General features: G+C 37.7%; 1 protein-coding gene across 1 annotated transcript in view; it reads right to left on the reverse strand.

The window, feature by feature from the left end:
- Positions 1–241: 241 nt before the first annotated feature.
- THBS4 (thrombospondin 4) overlaps positions 242–20,408 on the reverse strand; it is a 40,414-nt gene continuing 20,247 nt past the window's right edge. The window contains exons 10-22 of the mRNA XM_007422284.4: positions 19,811–19,963; positions 19,034–19,138; positions 18,699–18,806; positions 16,596–16,755; positions 14,656–14,774; positions 13,435–13,487; positions 10,417–10,610; positions 9,668–9,846; positions 6,645–6,693; positions 5,811–6,007; positions 5,425–5,597; positions 1,661–1,800; positions 242–429 (exon numbers count right to left, since the gene is read on the reverse strand). Of these exons, the coding sequence (XP_007422346.1) occupies positions 368–429; positions 1,661–1,800; positions 5,425–5,597; positions 5,811–6,007; positions 6,645–6,693; positions 9,668–9,846; positions 10,417–10,610; positions 13,435–13,487; positions 14,656–14,774; positions 16,596–16,755; positions 18,699–18,806; positions 19,034–19,138; positions 19,811–19,963 (1,692 nt within the window). The 3' untranslated portion in view covers positions 242–367. The remainder of the gene's footprint in view (positions 430–1,660; positions 1,801–5,424; positions 5,598–5,810; positions 6,008–6,644; positions 6,694–9,667; positions 9,847–10,416; positions 10,611–13,434; positions 13,488–14,655; positions 14,775–16,595; positions 16,756–18,698; positions 18,807–19,033; positions 19,139–19,810; positions 19,964–20,408) is intronic.

Here is a 20,408-nt window from a genome sequence, read left to right on the forward strand (position 1 = left end):
TCAAATCAATTATTGCATTTAGTTCTGGATTTGCATCAATATATAAATTAGCATGCAAAATCTTTTGCACATCTGTGTCCTATAGATCCATTATCCCAAATCATTTACACACACAGCCTTTAATTCCAGAAGTTTTTGTGCAACACATTATTAGTCCTTTCCTGTTATTGCCCACAAAATCATACTGGGGGTTAAATGTTACTTTATCATAAAAGAAATTGAAAACAAAAAGAAACCCTAATCTACTTTATCTTTTTATTTAGCAATCATAGCAAGTGTACAGGGCACTTATACACACACAACTGTATAAGAATTTAAAATGTACTGCACTGTTAATCACCATAACATCTTGCATTCTTGGTTCTCCTTAAATATCTCCAACTCCATACTTCTGAGCTTGAAATTCTTGGAAGTCTTCTGGGATTGTATCTGAAATCAAGAAAGCAGATAAAAAACCATTGTCTACTGTAGTTATGGAACTGATGAGTCTTTTATTTTTAAATTGAAAGTTAGGAAATAGCTATAAAACTTTTTAAAAAATGAATTGTTTTCATTTCACTAATTAAATATGAATTTAAGCATGTCATTTCTTGTTTTCCAAATTATAATTCTGCTAAAGAGAGCGAGCTTCAGTTGGAAGCAGTGCAAACTTCTCCCAAGGCTACATAGATGATTTCTCAGATTAGAAAGGAACAGTCAAAACCTCCCTCTACGTATTCTATAATCCCAATGAAAATTAAGGACAGAGATGCACCTCCAATTAATAATAATTTTAAAAATTAAATCAACAGAATAATACTTCATTGCATTTATAACCTGCCTTTTCCTTTCTCTGAGCAATTAAGCTTTCCCTTAATTTTATCCTCACCAGTTTGTTTGGGCTGAGAAAACGACTGACCCAAAGTCACTTGGCGATCCACAATGGTCAACTAGGGTTTGAACCTTGGTTTCCCTGGTCCATGTCCAGCACCCGAACCACTATGGTTCACAGGCTGTTTGTGACAAATCTGGTGAATGACAGATTTAGTTTGAGCCTCCAGTACATCATTTAGTGGCTATTTCAGCCTCCACACTATTTACCCATGACACATCGGCAGCAATCTACAATCTGGGGCTAACTTGCAACCAAAGCAAAAGCTGAGTCACAAGCATTCCTCATTTCTGAGCAGCTATTCCACCATGGCCTCTCCCAAGGGAAGGCCAATGAGAAACACAGCTGGTGAAGGTTGCACTTTGAAGCTATGCAGAAAGCCTTGAACCAGTAATGCCCCATCTGACTTTCTCTTTCCAAGCAAAGGAAGACACTGTTGTTTGGCCAGTTTGCTGCCAAAGAGTCCCAATTTTGGAGATGAGGAGATATGGAATCTCACCATGCAACTGCTGGATTGATCTGCTGCTTCAGCACTGCAAAGTTTTTTTAAAAGATTTTTTAAATTAAAATAAAGAAAGCATCATCTTTTTTCACAAGAATATCTCTGGGACTCACAAAGGTGCCATATTCATTCTTAGGAATGAAAAATGGTGGGTTGCTGTAGCCCAGTGTTTGTGAAAAAGGGTGGCCAAGGATGTACAGTTATTCCTGTAACCATATTTAAGGAGTTAGCCTTTATTCAGTTGGTCATTTGATTATGCAATGAAATAGATGGAAGAAAAATGCTACCATTACAGCGATACTTCAGATTGGACCAAATAATGTTTTCCTGAGAGAAGCAGAAAACGCCAAGTCTTCCTCCACGCATGGTTGTGTCTATGGTTACTCCAGAATCTGCTACCAGTTCAGAACCTTCATAAAATCTTGCCCTTTTGAAATGGAAACAAAATTAAGTTTAAAATATCAGCCACTTGATTCTCTGTGCAGCAACTGCCATTATGTTCAATGGAGCTTAACACACAGGACATTATATACAAAACTTTTAATTTGTTTAACTTTATTCACCATTATATTTATTAGACAGTTGTGAATCAAGCAAGATTCAAGTTGAATCATCAGCTTGATTCAAAAAGTCTATTTGATTCACTTCAACTTTGTGATTTGCTTCAAAATATTGAATTGATTTGCTTCTGGGTAAGGATCTATGGCAAACTAGATGTCCCTGAAGGAGCAGGGATGGCATTGCAGTGGAGACCAGTGGCCAGATGGCAAATTCTGCCCAACGCAGTCTTTCCAAACAAGGAGAGATCATAAGATCACCCATTTGCACTCTGGACAGCTGCTTCTCATTAAGAGACTGAAGAAACTGAGGTTTTTCAGTCAACTCATGAGTTGAACAGCTGAGAGTCAAGGGATTTCAATCAAGCTCACAGCCATAATGGACACAAGGTTTGCAAAAGCCTCACTTTCTTAAACACTTTCAGATGTAATCAATTTTCAGCTAAAGAGAGATTTTCTGAGTGGCAGGATAAAAGAAATCCACTTGGTGAGTCAACATTCATTCTGGCTTAAAAAGGAAAAAAAAAAAAAGAGTTTCACAGATTTAAAAACTTTTGGTAAAAAGCTTAACAAGGACTGGATGTAAGAAAGTTTAAAATGGATAAAGGGGATAATAGTTTCAAAAGATTACTTTTTTGTGAAAAGGCTTTTGAACAAATTGGAGTTAAAACAGTCAAATGGATCAGACCTTCATGGGGATGTTTTTTGTTCGCTATTAAAGAGCGCAGACAATTGGTGGATTTTACAAAACAAAAGAAAAAGGTAATATGAACCAAACTGTGATGCTGAATGTAACTATGGAGTGTCATTTGAGACAAAAGTATTAAGGGCACAGGAAGACAAAACATGGGGAAAAAGAGGGGGGGAGGCTTGTCTTTTACTCTTTCCCTTGCAATTGAGACACTTTCACTTTTAGATTACAATATTACAATGGCAATCACCAGAAAAATGGCAAAAACAGCAGAGGGGAGGAGAGGATCGCTAGATCAACCTGCAGAGAGAGGAGTTATACCAGATTTGCTTCAGAAAATGTTTGAGAAACTGGGCAATAAGTTATCTGAATCACTTGATACTAAATGAACAGTTTTTGAAAAAAGAATGGATGAAAGACTTGTAAAGATGAAAGAGGAGATGAAAGAAGAAGTTAAAAAGATGAAAAGCTCTGTAAAACAAGTGTCTGGAGATGTAAAACAAATTAATGACAAAGTGAAAATTCTGGAGAGTAAGACAGAAGTTATAAACAGAGAGCTGGAAAGAGACTTAGATAATTTGGCATTACTGGAACTGAGAGAGAAGGAATTTTGTTTGAGATTTAGAATAATTCCAGAAGATTCTGGTGAATATATTAGAGAAAACGTTATTAAAGCTTTAGCAAATTTTTTGGATTGGGTTGGGGAGGATACAGAAGCAGAAATTGATAAAGTATATAGAATAAATACAAGATTTGTGAGAATAAGAAATGTTCCAAGAAATATCTTGGTGCACTTTTCAGGAAGAAGACAAGACTAGTTTTGCAGCAGCATTTTAACACAATACTTTAGATTGAGAATACAGATGTAATTGTTCTTAAAGAAATTCCTATTAGAATATTGCATAAGAGAAAACAGTACTTTTTTATTAATAGATTAAAACAGAAAAAGATTCCCTTTTGATGGGACAAATTGGAAGGTGTGATTTTTACTTTTAAACAGCAGAGGTTTTGACTGAATTCTGTCCAGAAGGCGAGAGAATGTCTAGAAAAATTTTAAAAATTGGAGGAGATTCAAATGGAGATATCAGAGGAGACTACAGAAAAACCTTGACAGGTATAACAGGAAACTGACAATCTGAACTGCACTTTCTTGTTCAAAGTTTTGGAAGATATGAACTTTGGAGAGAACTTTATAAAATGGGTAATATCGATTTATATTTCACAGAAAGCACAAATAATTGTTAATGGATGCGATACAAAAAGGAACAAGACAGGGATGCTCACTGTCTCCTCTCTTGTTTATTTTAGTTGTTTAAATACTGAATAGAGATATAAAACAAAATGAGAGGATTGTGGGAGTAAAGATTAAAAAAGAAACTTACAGACAGGAAATAATAGGCAAACACAAATGGCTAACCTATCATGAGATATTAGAATTTTGTCAAGGGGAATACAAAACAAAACCAATAGTTTTCTTATTTACAGTTATCAGAAGGATTTAAAGTAGACCAAAGTGTTTATGGTATTGTACATTGTTAAACTGATTTTGAAATGAATTGTGTATAAATGATGAACATGTAATTGCTAAAATTCATAAACTTTTATTGAAATTTGAAACAGAAGACGACCAAGCAAAAGAATGTATGATAAAGTGGGCTAAAATTTTTGGTTATAATATACAGATTGAACAATGGGAAAACATGTGGTTGAAAGGACTGAAATTTACATTGTTCTATCATCTTAAAGAGAATTTTTATAAAATGATGTACCGTTGGTATATGACACCAGAGAAATTGTCTAGAATGTATGAGGACGCTTCAAATTTATGTTGGAAATGTGAACAACAAGAAGGAACATTTTACTATGCTTGGTGGACGTATAAAATAGCTAGAAAATTTTGGTTCAAATACATACACTGATGCAAAGAATTTTAAAGATTAATATATAATTGAGACCAAAAGTCTTCCTCTTGGGACTGATGGCCAAAGAATTGAAAAAAAAGTCATGGAATTTTGTTTTTGTATATGACAACTGCAGCAAGATTATTGTATGCACAAAGATAGAAAGATTTGACAATACCTACAATGGAGGAATGGTTGGTGAAGATGATGGAACTTGCTGAGATGGCCAAATTGAGTTATTTTATTAGCGAAAAGACAATATCTATGTTTATTGCTGACTGGAAACCCCTTACGGATTTCTTGTGTAAAACAGAAAAAAATGAACTTATGATTTATGGTTATGATGATTAGATAGGATAGATTATAAAAAGAAGTGAGTCATGATGTAACTTTAGAGAAAGAGGTAAATTTATAATTGTACTTATAACTGCTGTAAAGATCAGAAGTGTAAAAATACACTTCTTTGTATTTTTTTCTTTCTTTTATATTTTTATTTTTACTTTTTCTTTCTTTCTTGCACTTTTAACCTCTTTGATTTCTTTTTCTTTTTTATTCCTTACTTTATGTTAGTTTGTATTTGTTTTTACCTTTATTTTTAAAACTTTTAATAACATTATTTAAAAAACACAAAATATTGAGTTGATTTAAATCTTTCAAACTGATTTGAAGATTAAATTTGATTAAAGTGTATGCATGCACATGCAAAAGGTCCCCTCATCTACCAGATTAATTTGAAGGCACCCTATTCAATTCAGCAAGTCTAACCCCGTTGTGGGTATGTGTATTTGTGTGTAAACACACATGGATGCTGATTTGTGGGTGAGTGGGTGTATATACATGCTAGTTAGTACCATGAAGATGTGTATAAAACAAAAAAGGCCCTTCTTGTCTCAAAGCTTTACCTAATATATCCAACCTGAGGCCTGTGTTGTAGGAACCAGCGATAGGAAACTTTATCTTTCCAGCCAACATTTCGCGGGTCTTTCCATAGCAACCGGACTTGATCATCAGTGTCTCCAGTGTGCCAGAGTGAATTTCTGAGGTGTTCTCCAGGCCCAGTCTTTGACTTAACAGCCTGCACACATGCCAGTACAAAGACAAGTGGAAAAGAAGAAATATCCATCGGCATTTTTTTTTCTTAAATATTCTAAGGAAAGCCAGAATCTGCAATGGTCTTTCCATTCTGTAAAGCATCCCAACAAAGTAATGTTATAAAACACAAATCTTGGCAATTCTCTCTGAACATGCTGTTAGATGACAGCCTTTGTCTTTTTGCTTAAGCCAATACCTTCAGCTGAATTCCAGGCTCTGCAACAGCTCGAAATGGAGTGGCTTGCCAATAGGTCTGCTCGGTCTGTTTCCACATTACCACATAAAAGCTGGAGCTGTCTTGATAACCAAAAATGAAGCCTGCATAGTCATCATCGGTCACTGTATTTACATGGAAAGTGCCTTCAAAATCAACTCCATTGAAAGCTGTATAGCCTGTTCAATAGATGTAAATAGATGCATCAAATCCAAACTGTCTGCAGTTATATAACCTGATCCACTGATATGATCTCCCCCAATTCCCAGAATTGTTAGCTGGTGTGGATGGAAGCTGGAAAATTATGGGAATTACAGTCCTACACATTTGAAGAACATCCCCACTAGAGAGACCATTACAAGTGACTGGTGAGTCCTTTGGATCCAAGAGCCCCAATCCACAGGAAAATTTATCAACAGATACCGACTGTTTTATGCTGAGTCCAATGGTTGGCAGTCAGACCAACTACTGTTTACTTTTATTGACAACAGCACTTTAAGGCCCAAATAAGGATTTTTCCAAGTCCTGCTCCTCTGTTAGCCTTTAACCAGACATGAAGGGATTAAATCTTGTCCCTTATAAATGCTTTACAAGAGATTGGTGCTCCTACAGCTTATTCATTCTTCATTAGACTGTGATGAGCATTTCCTATCAACTTGGATGATGAAGAATTGGAAGGAAAGATGCAATTAACACTCCTATTATAAACTCAGCTGGCTGAAGAATGGGGGAGAACTGCATTGTTTAAGCTGATTATCCCCAAACATTTCTTTTTATGAATTTGCTGTAAATGTCACCAGAAAAATGGGTATATACCTACGGCAAGTCCAGGATCACTGTTCATAGTTTGCACAATCTCCATACCCTGCAAAATGTAAGTAACACATTTAGTGAAACAAAGAATAGAAGAAATGAGATTTTGTTTCCTACAATAAAATACAAAATCTCAAACCAATGAGTTCACAAAGGTCTTTTGTAAATGTACACACATACTTTTCTGGGGGGTACCTTTGAGTCAGTTTTTGACTCCTGTTGACTGCCTGGACTAGTCCCTGCAGTTTTCTTGGCAATTTTTCAGAAGTGGTTTGCATTGTCTCCTTCCTTGAACTGAGAATGACTGGCTCAAGGGCACCCAGCTGGTTTCATGCCTAAGCCAAGTGTATAACTCACGGTCTCCCAGTTTCTAGCCTGATGCCTTAACCATTACATCAAACTGGCTGTATACACACACACATACATACCTATCATATTATTCCTTTTCAGAGTAAGTGGCATTATGCAAGTAGATGAATATGTGTTCCTTGGCACAACGTTTTAGAGGAATAGGGTTATATAAACACCAACTCAACTCTGAGAAAGAGGAGGAGGTGAGAAAGAAACCAAAGATTATTCCACCTTGATTTTTTTTTATTTGTTTTTTGTTTTGTTTTGTTTTGCAAAAGAGGCAGCAGTGAGAAACTCTTTCAGGCTTTCAAGATTCTGTTCCTATACCCTGCTATAATAGAGTTCCAGTAGTCCTTGTGGAGTCTGTTACCTGACCTGGCCCACCTCAAAGAGCTGACAAGTGTTGAATAAAGATGGGAAAATGGAGATAATTGAAATGGAGTGACCAGCAAAAAAGAAGGTGGGTTGCTTATATAGAAAGAAAGGATTGAATTGCATATCAAAATATGAAGAATGAATAGATTAAGAAAAGGAAGAAGACAAAAAAACCTTGCGATTGGATTGTGTTTATAAGATCCTCAGAAATAGAAAGGACAGAAGTATAAAGAAGAAAAGGCAATGTATGGACATGGTGAAAGTAAGAACGGTATGCCAGGATAGAAAGTATGGAGAGGTTGGTAAAGTAGATTTGGTATTGAATGATGTTGGTATAAGCTAGTAGAGTGTTTGTGTAAACTAAATTGAGTTAGAATTCCATTTCTTTTCTCTTAAATCCTGCCTTTATTTTGTCCACTTCTATTTTTCTGTGCTTTGCATAACATTGCTTAACCTGAAAGGGAATAATGTGACAGGTGTGTGTGTGTGTGTATGTAAAATCAGGAATTCCAATGTTACATGGTTATTTTTCCTCAATGTTTCTACTACTATTAATTCCTCAACCAAGTCTTTCCTATAGAATATTATCAAGTCAAGGACAGTTGATCCTTCTGTGTTTCCTCCATTCTCTAAAGAAAAGGTTATTAGCAAGGCAAGTCAGAAATTTCCTGGAAGGGCCAGGATATAGTTTGTCTCCTAACAGAAGTTTGGGTAATTAAAGTCTTCTATCACTATGATTCCATGCCTCTTTGAAAGATCTACAGTTTTTAGAAGGCATCATCTACATCTTCTCCTTGATCAGCCAGGCAATAGCGGGCACTAACAACAATATTGCTTTTATTTGTTCCTCTCCTTTTTTCTTAAGCCAGATGCTTCTACAGCATTAGCAAGTTCATTCATTTAGATTCATGAGAAAGAATGCATATTCTTAACACACAGTGCAACTCCCCCTCCTTTTCAATGTGCTTCTATTCCATTTAAATAAACTGTACCCTTTAATTGCTATATGGGAATCATCCCAGCATTTCTCCACTATATCAGTGAAATCTTTCATATTTGCCCTTTTGTACTATGAGCTGACACTCATCTTGTTTATTTCTCATGCACTGAGCATTAGTGTATAGATAACAAAACTCAAACAGTTTGTGAGCCCATGTTCTTTCTGATTTTTTTATTGGGGGAGTGGCTTAAGGAGCCTCGTTGCAGAATTTTTTGCTACAGCATTGTTCTTCCCTTCCCTCTGCTCTTTAGGAATCCACCACCTGGAAAATTTAGGGGGAAAAACCACCTGAAATCAAAATGGACTGTTACTGTTAAGGCTAGGTCTCAACTGTTGTTCCTGTCCCAAAGCAGGAAACTTTTAGCCTGTAATGTAACGCTGGCAGTAGAAAGAGATGCACAAACATAAACTTGCTTTTACAATAAATATGGCTTACATTTTATTCTTGGCAGTTGTTAGATTTCTTTTTTAATGGCTTTTCTAGTGCTTGCAATAAACAGAGTTTATCATCTGTTCTGAATCATTGGCTTTCAATATTGGCTAGGTGAAGCCTGACACATCCTGTAGTTTATTTTTTCATCTCCTTACCACTCCTGTTTTATCTGCAATGGCCAGAAAATTGTTTCTGAGTTCCTGTAGGGCACAGTGTCTTCTAAATCTCTTCTTTCTGGTTGTTATTCTCGGCCACTGGGCTTGCTCCTGTCATTCCATAGAGAATTGCTTCTGCAGTCAGTTTCTGCTATAGTGCCTCCTTTCTTTGAACTTGTCCTTTGTCATCAGCCGAACTGTGGCCATTGGCTGCTTAAACCTTTTAACTTTTTCAAAGACAATTATGAGATTGCCTTTGCTACAGATATATGTCTATTGTTTCCAGGCAGGAAAAGAAACAGGCCATAAGCATTGCATGTTATGGCTTCAGACTCCTGTCCATTCATTTGCACTTTTCATTCTTAGAGCACCCCACGTAGCTCTAAGAAAAGCTAAAAAAGCTTTTACTTTTTTTCATTTACTCCTTAGGTTCTTATGTTAGCCAAGTACTAACTCTTGACTTAGAAGGCAAATTTATTAGGGGCTGTCTCTGAACCCCCATGGCAAATTCCTGTTCAGGTGATTTACTTCCAGCTTGTTTGTGGAAAACTCTGAGGTTCTTTGCTAAACAAATAGTCAGATTATTTTCTTCTGAGAATCCCCCAACTCATTTCACTGCTAAATCATAATCAGATTTAACAAGTTTGGAGAATTGTTTGGTTTTCATTGCAACTGTCCATTCCTGGCTTTAGATATTCAAACATTTATTTACCTGGTTCAGAACCACCCAGTTTGGATCAATCTGAGCATCACCTTCTGGATCCAGGACGACAGTCTGATAAGCTCTGAAATCAGTCAGAGTGATCTCTGCATTCTCAGGACAAACATCAATCCGATCAATCACTGTATCTTGATCATAGTCTGATTCACAAATATCACCAATTCCATCGCCTGCAAACCCAAATTCAGCATTTAAGGGATGTCATTTGATAGCTGCAGTTTAAACAGATATTTGAAATAGTTCATTTGCCAAAGTACAGATGTAAAGTGATATGCAGCACTGACTGATTTGGGAATGGAACATTTCAGAAACTCCAGAATGTTTCATTTTTTCCTGGTCCCGCTGAACCTCCTTCCAAGCCAAAGCAGCTCAAGGTGTCCCAGATATGGCATTCTGGATAAAGCTGCCTGTTTCAGGGCTAGACCACCACTGGGACATCTCAAACTGCTTCCTGTTTCAAGGATTTACTTCCCAAACTGTTGAACTGCCCTGCAACTACAGGGTGTGGAGGAGATTTGGCATGATCTGGAGGAGAGACAAATTGATGAGTTTTGCACTTGTAAAGGAAGTGGATGAGAAAATTACAGCAAAGACTCATTTTTAATGCCTCCTATAGTAAAGAGGAAGACCAGAGAAACCCAGAAAAGGTCAAGGCCATGAAGCACCAAGTTATCAACAGTAAATTCAAAACAAAATCAGAAGTGAAGTGGAAGGACTGAAAAGAAAGAGGATGGCCTTACTGTTCTCATCTTCCTGTCCTGGGTTAGGAACCAGCCGGCAATTATCAGGCCCTGGAGGGACTTGGTCAGGAATTCCATCATCATCGTCGTCATCATCACATTCATCCCCCAAGCCATCCTTGTCAGTGTCAAGCTGGGAGCTGTTAATGACTGTGGGGCAGTTGTCAGTGCTGTCTTGGTGTCCATCCCCATCACTAGGGTATAGCAAGATGAAAAAAAATACATACACAATGTGTTAGTTCCTATATCTATGTTCTCAAGCAACCCCTTCTAACCCTTTCCCCCCATTTACTTATCTATTTGATTATATCCCACCATCATCCCAATCTCAAGGCAGTTGAGATAATACTCCATCCAACAGCCTGGTGAGGTAGATTGGACCAAAAGAGAGTGGCTGGTCCAGAGTCACCCAATACACTTCCCTGGCTGAAGATGGCCTGAGCCTGGTGTCCCCAACCCTAGTTCAACACCGTAATTACTACATTGCATTACCTCTTAAATGTAACAAGATTACAATTTCCATTATTCCAGCCAGCACAACCAGTAGTGAAGCTGGATAAGTCAGATGCAAGTTATATTCTATCCAATCAGAGGGCACCAAATGGGGGAAGTCTGTCCCCAAGTGTAAGAATTTGGGTTAAATTCTTATATGGGTAAAAAGCATGGTATCATGTCATCTCAGAGGGCTAGAAACTTCTCCATTCATATTATGCTTGAAGATTTAAACAGCAGAGGGAATGGCCTTGAAGAACAAAAGGAAGAGCAGCTACCAAGGCAACAGACGGATAAGAGGCCTGAGCCCAGGACAAGAATGTAGTGTGAGTAAACATCTCAGACAAGCTCCTCCCTAGTTCACATAAAGATAAAGGGAGGGAAGCACATTCAGACTTGCAAGACTCTGTTACATAGCTTTTCAATAAAAGTAGTACAGTGCATGGCACTGATTTCTTAATCTGGTCTACCATGAAGGGCTGACAGATGTCACTACTAATTGAAGCCAGACATGAAGATAATTGCCAGTAAAGTTTATTCCTGCTCTAATTATGCTAAAAACATGAACTGTGGTCAGATATAGAATCTCTTCAATGGTGTATATTTGTTTTACTGATACTTCTAGAGCATGACTGATCAATAGGATGGGAAGGCTCAATAAATTACAGTGAAACTTCCATTTACCAGATCTCAGTGCAACAGACTTCACATTAAACAGAACAATTTCCCACACTGATACATGCAACACATATAAAAAAGGGGTGGGATTCTGTTCACATGATTGTTGCTGTGATCTTGACTCCTTTAACACCCCCTGCAAATGCCCCTGGTAATTACATCATTGTAAATGATATAAATAATACAAATAGCATCAACTGATACAAATGACAACAGTGGAAGAAAATGATGTAATTTACACCATGCATTAATGACATAATTACACAAATGATGTAGGTGATGGGTGAGAACTCTCTAATTTAATGGATACAGGTCAACAGCATACACCTCTCCTTCCATTTAGTCCATTGCATAAACTTTAACTAGGGACATCCACAGTGTTGAGAAGTTACAAAGAAGAAGGAGTGCAAGGGCAGTTATGTAACACCAGCTTAGCCCTGAAAGAGAGGGAGTAAGAAACTTAACCATCTTGATTCTCTTGGGTATAAGAGGGGAGAGCAAAAAACTCTGTTAGGTTTTCAAGATTCTGTTACTATACTCTGCAGCAATAGAGTTCCAGTAATCCTTACGGAGTCTGTTCCCTGGCCTGGCCTGCCTTGAGGGGCTGTCACACAAGCAGCCAAGATTTTGTCAAACTCCACCCCTTACATACTTGGGTGCTACATGACACAAGTATAAAAGGGGCAGTGTTTACACCATGACATGGAGATGCATATTTCATTATTTGCCCCCTTGCTCTCTCTCAGATGCCCATGACTTTAACATTCAATGTTTTTTTTTTCTTTTTGCACATAATTAAATCAGAGTGGGTTTTGTTCTATTTGCTTCCTTCTTTTTTGACACCTTCTTCAGCTGGGGATTCTATTTCCTACATGAAGTAGAACAACATACAATTGTATGCTTCTTCCATTGAAAACATGCTGAAAATGTCTGTTGAACCATTCTGACCATTAAGAAGCTCCCCCTAATCCAGGATCTGCTTTCCTGAAACGTTATTCTGCATCCTATATTCTGTGATAAGAGAGGGGAAAAAATCCCTTTCTTCTCTGGGACATCCTATAGCTGTTTACAGTGCTACCCTATCACTCTTCAGTAGGTTTTCTACAAGGCTGAACACATCTAATTCCTTCCATTTCTCCTGGAGAGTTTCATTTCCAGTCTTTGATCATCCCAGCTGCCCTGCATTGGGCTTTCTGCAGTTTAAGAATCCTTCTTCAAATGCGGCAAGGTGAATTAGAAACAGTATTCAGGGTGGGTAAGATGAGAAGAACAGAAGTGTTATTTCCTGTGGTTGTAAACTATACTTAAATATTTGTCCCATTGGGAAATCTTCCAAAAAAAAAAAAAATCAAAGAGGTACAAATTCAGACTATTTCATTTCACTTGGCTCAAAGACAAACATTTTGTAGAAAAAAATGTTAATGTACATTCCAAGTTCGAACAATGGAGCCAATTAGCCATAGATACAGAGGATGTCTCTTCACTGGGTTTGTTCAAATGGAGGCTAGACAGCCATCTGTCTGGGATGTTTTAATTTGGTTTCCTGCTCTAAGTGGAGTAGATTCGGTGGTTTGCATGGTTCCTTCCAACTCTCTGATTTTGTAATTCAAAATACTGATTTCAATGGTCAATACAATTGAAAATAATGTAAATATTTATTGGACTTCAATGGAAACAGGAGAAATAGAGTAGCTTATATCTGGCTCTGGTTTCATTGGGCCCTATCTTTCTAACACAGTGTTTCTCAGTGTTGGCTGGGGAATTCTGGGAGTTGAAGTCCACACATCTTAAAGTTGCTGAGGTTGGGAAACACTGTTCTAATACATATTAGAGCAAATTTTAACTTACCTGTCTTGGTTGGTGTCACAGGAATCTCCAACCAGATCATTGTCAGTGTCTGACTGTAAAACCCAGTAATAATAAAAATAAATTATACTACTTACATTGCAGATGAAAGATTATGTATACTAATCTTGTAGAAAATAACTGCAACACAGTACTTTCAAGAATTTATATGATCAGGAAATTAAGCCTTGAAAACATAGATAGACTGAATTTAAGGTTGTGCTTAAATTCTGTGTTCTTGAAACACATATTTTTATTTTTATTATTATTATTATTATTATTACTACTACTACTACTATTATTATTATTATTATTATTATTATTATTATTATTATTTGGTTTTGAAATGGTTAAGTCCTGTTAACTGATGGATATGTTTCCTAATTACATCCACTTTCAGTGATCTGGGAAAGGAGAGCTCAGAAGATGTAGAAAGTTACATGTTCAAGATGCCATCTTCAGTTTAAAGCTCTCAGGTAAAAGTTCTAGGAAAGATTGAATATCAAAGGTATCAATTTGAACATCTGATATCACTTAAGTTAATTCATATTGAACTAAATAGATTCAAAATGAAATGTATAAGATAGTTCCATAAATTAAAGATGATATTGCTATCGTTGCAGTAAACCTACCTATATATTGTTTTGTACTGTTTTTAAACTGTTTTATTGGTTGTAAGCTGCCCAGAGTTGTTTTAAGATGGGCAGCTATATAAATGTTTTAAATAAATAAAATAAACAAACACTCGGTTAAAATACTAACATTTGCATCTCTATAGTTAATACATTGCACTGAAAAACCATATCTACACTAGCTTTCCCAAACTGGTATCCTATAGAAAATTCTGGAGGTAATAATCCTCCTAACCCATTTGAAGGTATCTGGGGGAAATTGTCCAAATGAAACTTTTCATAATAAGCTTTTCTTTCTTTCTGAATATTTGTGGTAAAGTGAAACTGTCACTATTACCTTATTAATGATATTCTGGAAGCTCATAAAGGTCTTCCTTTTCAGAAAACATTTAGGGAGTCATTTGACTGGCTATTAAAAACTACTCTTATTTGGTATTAATTCAATATTCTTGACTTAGACTTGCCAATCTATGAAGGTAAGGTGAGATAGCAATGGTTTTGAATAACAAACCTGAAGCTTTATAGCAATTTGCATTCTCATTTTTGATTCCACTGAAAACTGATCCCCTTGATACACCAGCTATCTGCTCACCTGATTGGGGTTACTAATATCAGGGCAGCTGTCGCATTCATCACCAACACCGTCATTGTCTCTATCTTTTTGCTCCCAGTTGGGTATTCTCTGACAGTTGTCCAAAACATTCTTAATCCCTGAATAAAATTGTACACATAATTAATGTTACCTTCTGATCACTGAAATGCCAAGATAGGGAAAATTTGTGTCCATAACCCCCAGAATATTCCCAGATCAGATCACAGAAATTCAAGCGCAGTGAATAATTTTTGGTATCACAACTTTTGACGAAGTTCTTTTTCCTCAGGGGACAGAGCAAGAAAAAAGAAAGGGATTTCTTAAACCGCTGCAAAAAGCACTATTTGAACCCATCCATGTAAAAAAAGGCTGACATTTTTCAGTTCCTGGCCTGTACAAATCTCCCTATGGCTGGAAAAAAAAAGGAAAAATAAATATTGGGCCTAGCCACAAAAAGATTGTTTACCACCGCTCTATCACTTCATAATTCTTAGGGTAGCCTGGTAGACAGAATATAGAATGAGTTGACTGGGCAGACTTCTTTCAAATTATTACTTGGCTTGCTTTGTATATACGTTTTTATGCAATATTATTTTAGAGATAGAGAGATATCACTTGTGGATTACCTTTGGCAGAATTAGGATGGAGGTGTATCCATCCTGGCCTACTTGAGTTCTCAATTTTTGATACCATCCCTAGCAAGACCAAATGGTCATGGGTTTTAGGACCTCCTGGATCTGGAGAGCTTCCATTGTTCATTCAGTGGATGCAGTGGCACTTCCCGAAATGGATCCTCCTAGCTACAGCTACCATCTGCTCTTTGAGCAGGAATTGAGAGTCTAGGAGAACTCCCAAGGTGTGTGTGTGTGTGTCTATCAATCTACAGTATCTATTCTTCATATGGCAAAGTGTATGCCTGACTCAAAATATATAATAAACCAATATTTAAAATGTAACACAATATAAAAATAATATTCAATAAAACATTCATTAAAGGGTGGGAGCAGAAAGAAGAAAAAAAGTTCTTGATAACTCTGGACCAGCTGCAACCCACCATCATCATCTAATCTGCCTCAAAGAGTTTTTCTGAAGATAAAATGAAAAGCATTTAGGTGAGTTCCTTGAAAAAGGGAGATAAAACAGAAGCAGCACATAATGGGGATGACAGTTATGACATAAGCCTGGTTCTGAGAAGTAGTTATGTGCTGGAAGAAATGTAGCCTACGGATTTATAATTCTGGGAAGATATTCCAAGGATCACGGGATAATTTAGAGTGCTCTTTCTGAAGCAGGAATAAGAGCACCTACCAGAAACCTGATGGCAAAAATCCCCCGCTGCACATTGACACTGTTTCCAGACATCTGTTCAATGTCAAGAAACAGGGAAATAGAAACATGATGGGGTTTAGGTGGAGGTGCACTGGAAGAGAGTTTGAATCCAAAGCCTTGCCAACCCTCAATCACACCTCCAGCCCAAGAGGCAAGGATGAGGTGAAGACACCTGAATAGGAATCCTTGCAAGCATCAGGAAGAATTTTTCTGTTAGTTAAACAAGCATCCAGGAAAGGAAAGATCTGTCATTTCTGCACCTTCAGTTTTGTGCTGCTGCTCTGTCACAGGCAGGGCTTTAGAATCGTCAGTGCCTCCAATATGAGAGCAAGGAATGAATGAAGATGCTCTGTCTGGGTCTGCCTGATTTTCAGTTTAAGGCTGTGTTCCCATCCACATCCCCTGCCCACAATGTGGCAATGTGGTCGCGGCCTCTCTGACTTCAAAAGTAGCTTTTTGATAACTGATATGAGAAAGAAGGTCTGAAATGCTCCAAACCATGTACAGTTGCCTAAACATGATTCCTGATGTGCAAACTACAAAGTCCTAAATGCTATATGTAGTTGCCTACATGACTTTCAAGTATATCTCAGTAATGAAGACTGACCCACCATCTCCATCCATATCATCATCACAGGCATCTCCTTTGCCATCTCCATCAGTGTCCCGTTGGTCATTGTTTAATACCATGCGACAGTTATCACAAGCATCACCAAAGATATCTTGGTCACTATTCCTCTGGTTAACATTAGGAGCCAGGACACAGTTGTCCTGAAATAGAGAGTTAGATAAATCTCTTTTAGATACAATCTGTCTAAAGCAGAAACATTCCTTATAAGGATTGTGCAAAGTATTTGAAAGAGACACTTAACAGAGTAGGCAAAATTAGGTGATCCCAGCCATGTTCCCAAGCTGAAATATGATTATCTGGATCCTTTTCAGTCAGGTTTCAGACCTGGATATAGTACCAAGATAGCATTGATCATGCTATAGGATAATCTCTGAAGGATTGGGATGGAGGTGGTGCATCCATCCTGGCTTTCCTTGATCCCTCAGTGGTTTTCAATACCATTGATCATGGTATTCTTTTAGACCAGCTCAGGGGGTTAGGAATGGGGAGCACAGCGTTGTGATAGTTCTCCTCCTTCAAAGGTCAATTCCAGTCAGTAATATATATAAAGGTCTAGCCCTTAGACCTTGCTTTGTACTGGGCTCTCCCCTCTCCCCACTAACCTAATCTCTATATTAAACCACTGGCTGAGGTCATCTAATGGCACAGAATTAAATATAATCAGTTTTTATATATCTTTACCCCAGGCCAGCCAAGTGACACCACCGTTTTCTGTTTCTAGAGGCTGTGGGGTCGTTGACAGTCACCTCTAGTACAGATAGTCCTTGTTTAATGACCACAATTGGGACAGGCAACTCGGTTGTAAAGTGAAGTGGTTGCTAAGTGAAACCATGACTGTGCTTATGGTCTTACTTCAGCTTTCCTTTGTTTTACAGACCTGCGAAGGTCATAATTCCAGATGCAATTCAAGGTGCTGATTGTCACCTATAAAGCCCTTCATGAGACAGAGACAGATTATTTGTGGGACTGTCTGCTTACAATTATTTCTGCTCCTCCCATGGAGTCCAATAGGATGGGTATGCTCTGGGTCCCCTTGATTAAACAATGTCATCTGATGGGATCTAGGAAGGGTGCATTCTTTGTCACCTGTCCTGTGAAACACCTCCTAAGATTCAGATGGCCCTAACCCAGATGGCATTCTGCAAGGCATTAAAAACGTGGTGGTTTTTTGCAAGCTGTAAAGACTTGGAGATATGTAAGCATATTTATGCTCATTGCATCCTCCTGTCTGAATAGGTAAGAAAATAACCAAAAGATCTGAATCAATTTTCAATGTATTTTGAAGTGGATTCAGAAGGGGTGGAAGATGGGATGCTAGTCATCTGAATCCAAAAGTTACCTGAACACATAAGTGGGTAAGAGAAACACACTAAAGAAGATGCTATGTTTGTAGGCATCCACTAGAAGCCATGATGCCATCATAACATAATACAAATGCTGTGAACTATAATTTTCTGTGATTGATGCAAATAACATCATTTGTGCAACAACACCATGATGCATGTGACATCACTTGCCCCCCTTGGCTCTCCCATGATTCTCTTTTGTTTGACAAAACAAGTCTAAGTATCAAGAGCACTATCTGTTACCCAGAGCAAAGATAGACGCAGAAGCCTTTAAAATGACTAAAAAGTCAAATCCAGGAGATGTAACTACTTCCCAGCTTGTAGCCACTGATGAATATTTTGCATAGCAAGATTAACAGTAAAAAGATAGGCCTACTGAGAACCATTTACTTTCTTTAGTCACCTTCTTACTGTCCATTTTTTGTAGTTTCCATGCTCCACAAAATAAAAAGTAAAATTTGGAAAAGAAATACATTATGATTTCCGATAGAAGTGTCCTTTTGAATTTTTTTTTTTTTTGAAATTGCAACTCTTAAGGCCTGTGCAGAATATTTTTGGAGAACAAAAAGCTCACCCATCCCCAATTCCTCTCACCGTTTTTAATATCTGACTTGGCCCATTTATACCATTGCATAAAAATGCATTTCTTCAATCTGTAGAAGTGCTGAAGCACCTGTTGCCCAGATTAGTAGCAGTTTTGCTTAAATACAGAAAACACGTCAGTTTCCAACCAGTACCTGGTCATTAGGAATACTATCCCCATCTGCATCATCATCACAGGCATCTCCCACACCATCTCCATCAGCATCTTCTTGCCCAGAGTTTGGAACGAACTGGCAGTTGTCCTACAGGGAAAACAAAGTAAGCACACAGTATATGCATAACCAGTGCCATCAGATGAGGTGGACTGTAATGTTTGCAATCACCAACTAGCATGAATGGGAGGTATGGGTATTGTCTCTAGGACACCAGGTTTATGGTTCTCTTTTTTTTCAGCAGTTCTTTGATAAAAATTTTGGTGCAACATGAAACATACTCATCTTGTCACCTATGCCTCTGTCGATCTGCTAACCTTTTTGCAGCTTTCAGCCGAGCATGGAAGTTCTTCATCAGGATAGCCATCAATATCAACATCTTTTCCACACAGAAAGCCATCACCAGCCCAGCCAATGCCACACTGTGAGCAAAAGTATGACATAATGAAAGCAACATTGGAGATGCCTTTGTGGGCACAGTCCTTCCTATTCTTTCTTTTTCAACTGAAATTAAAGAAGAATTGGATTCCTCTCCTAGTATGTCAGCCTTCTCCATCTGATGTCCTCTGAATGGGTTGAGTTTGTAGGCCTTGTAATTTCCAAGTGCATAGCCAATGAATTCCAGGAGCTGTGGTCCCATAATATCTAAGGATACTAAATTGGGCAAGGGTGTAGTCTGTCATAATATTCTCCTATTTAGAACATATCCTAAGCCATCTACACACATACGTACTACACTTTTCTCCAATCTGAGTTCCTTCAAATGTGAAATGTCTGCAACTTCTAAAATTCTCAGGCAGCATGAGATGATGACTGATGATATGGCTGACATTCTGCAGTCCCAACACATCTGAAAGGGACCAGACTGGGAAAGGTAGACAAGCTAAGACAAATTCTTTTCAAATGTATGAACATAGAGATCTTTTGGTAAAAGCCAAAACCCCAAACAAAACAAAGTTGCTTCCAAAAAACAACTATAGCACATTTTAAAAATAAATTACAAAATATTTCTTTGGGGTTTTTTTTTTTTTTTGCTTGGCCTGCTCCAGATTAAGTTATGTTTTTTAAAAATGATGGGAAGAGCACTGACTTACAATACACAAGATGTCCCCTTGCCTTATTTCCGAACAATGGGCATGGACACTGCAAGGGTTCAGAACACGATTTCTACAGCTTTGCTCGGCCCTGCATCCTCTGACTTGGTCTCCAGTAAATCCTGGCTTGCAAGCACCACAGTGGTAAGAACCCTTGAGAAAAGCAGATACATCATAAACTAAGCAATGTAACTGAAGAGATCCAGTGAGGGAAGCAAACCACTGTCTAGGTAAGTGGTTCCATTGTTGACTTGCTAAACATTTTTTTTAATGCTCAATTAGAATCTGCCTTCCTGTATCTTCAAATCATTAATTTGTTGTTGTACTCTGGAAAGACAGAAATACTTCTTTTGTGTGACATCCTCAGGAATCTCAGGAATATTTGTCTTCTCTTCACAAAATTAAACATTCCCAGGTCTTCCAATTCTTCTGCATAGGATAATTCATAGTCCCGTGATAATCTTCATTGCCCTTCTCTGAACCTGTTCCAATTTATCCACACTTCTTAAAGTGTGGTATGCAGTACTAGATATAAAATTCAAGGTGGGATCTGACCAACACAGAATAAACTAGAATTATTACTTCCTATCATTTGGGA

Source organism: Python bivittatus, unplaced genomic scaffold (assembly GCF_059951505.1).
Source record: "Python bivittatus isolate LINGU-HERP-01145 unplaced genomic scaffold, Pbiv_v1 ctg000850_np1212, whole genome shotgun sequence".
In the NCBI taxonomy this organism is placed as follows: Eukaryota; Metazoa; Chordata; class Lepidosauria; order Squamata; family Pythonidae; genus Python; species Python bivittatus.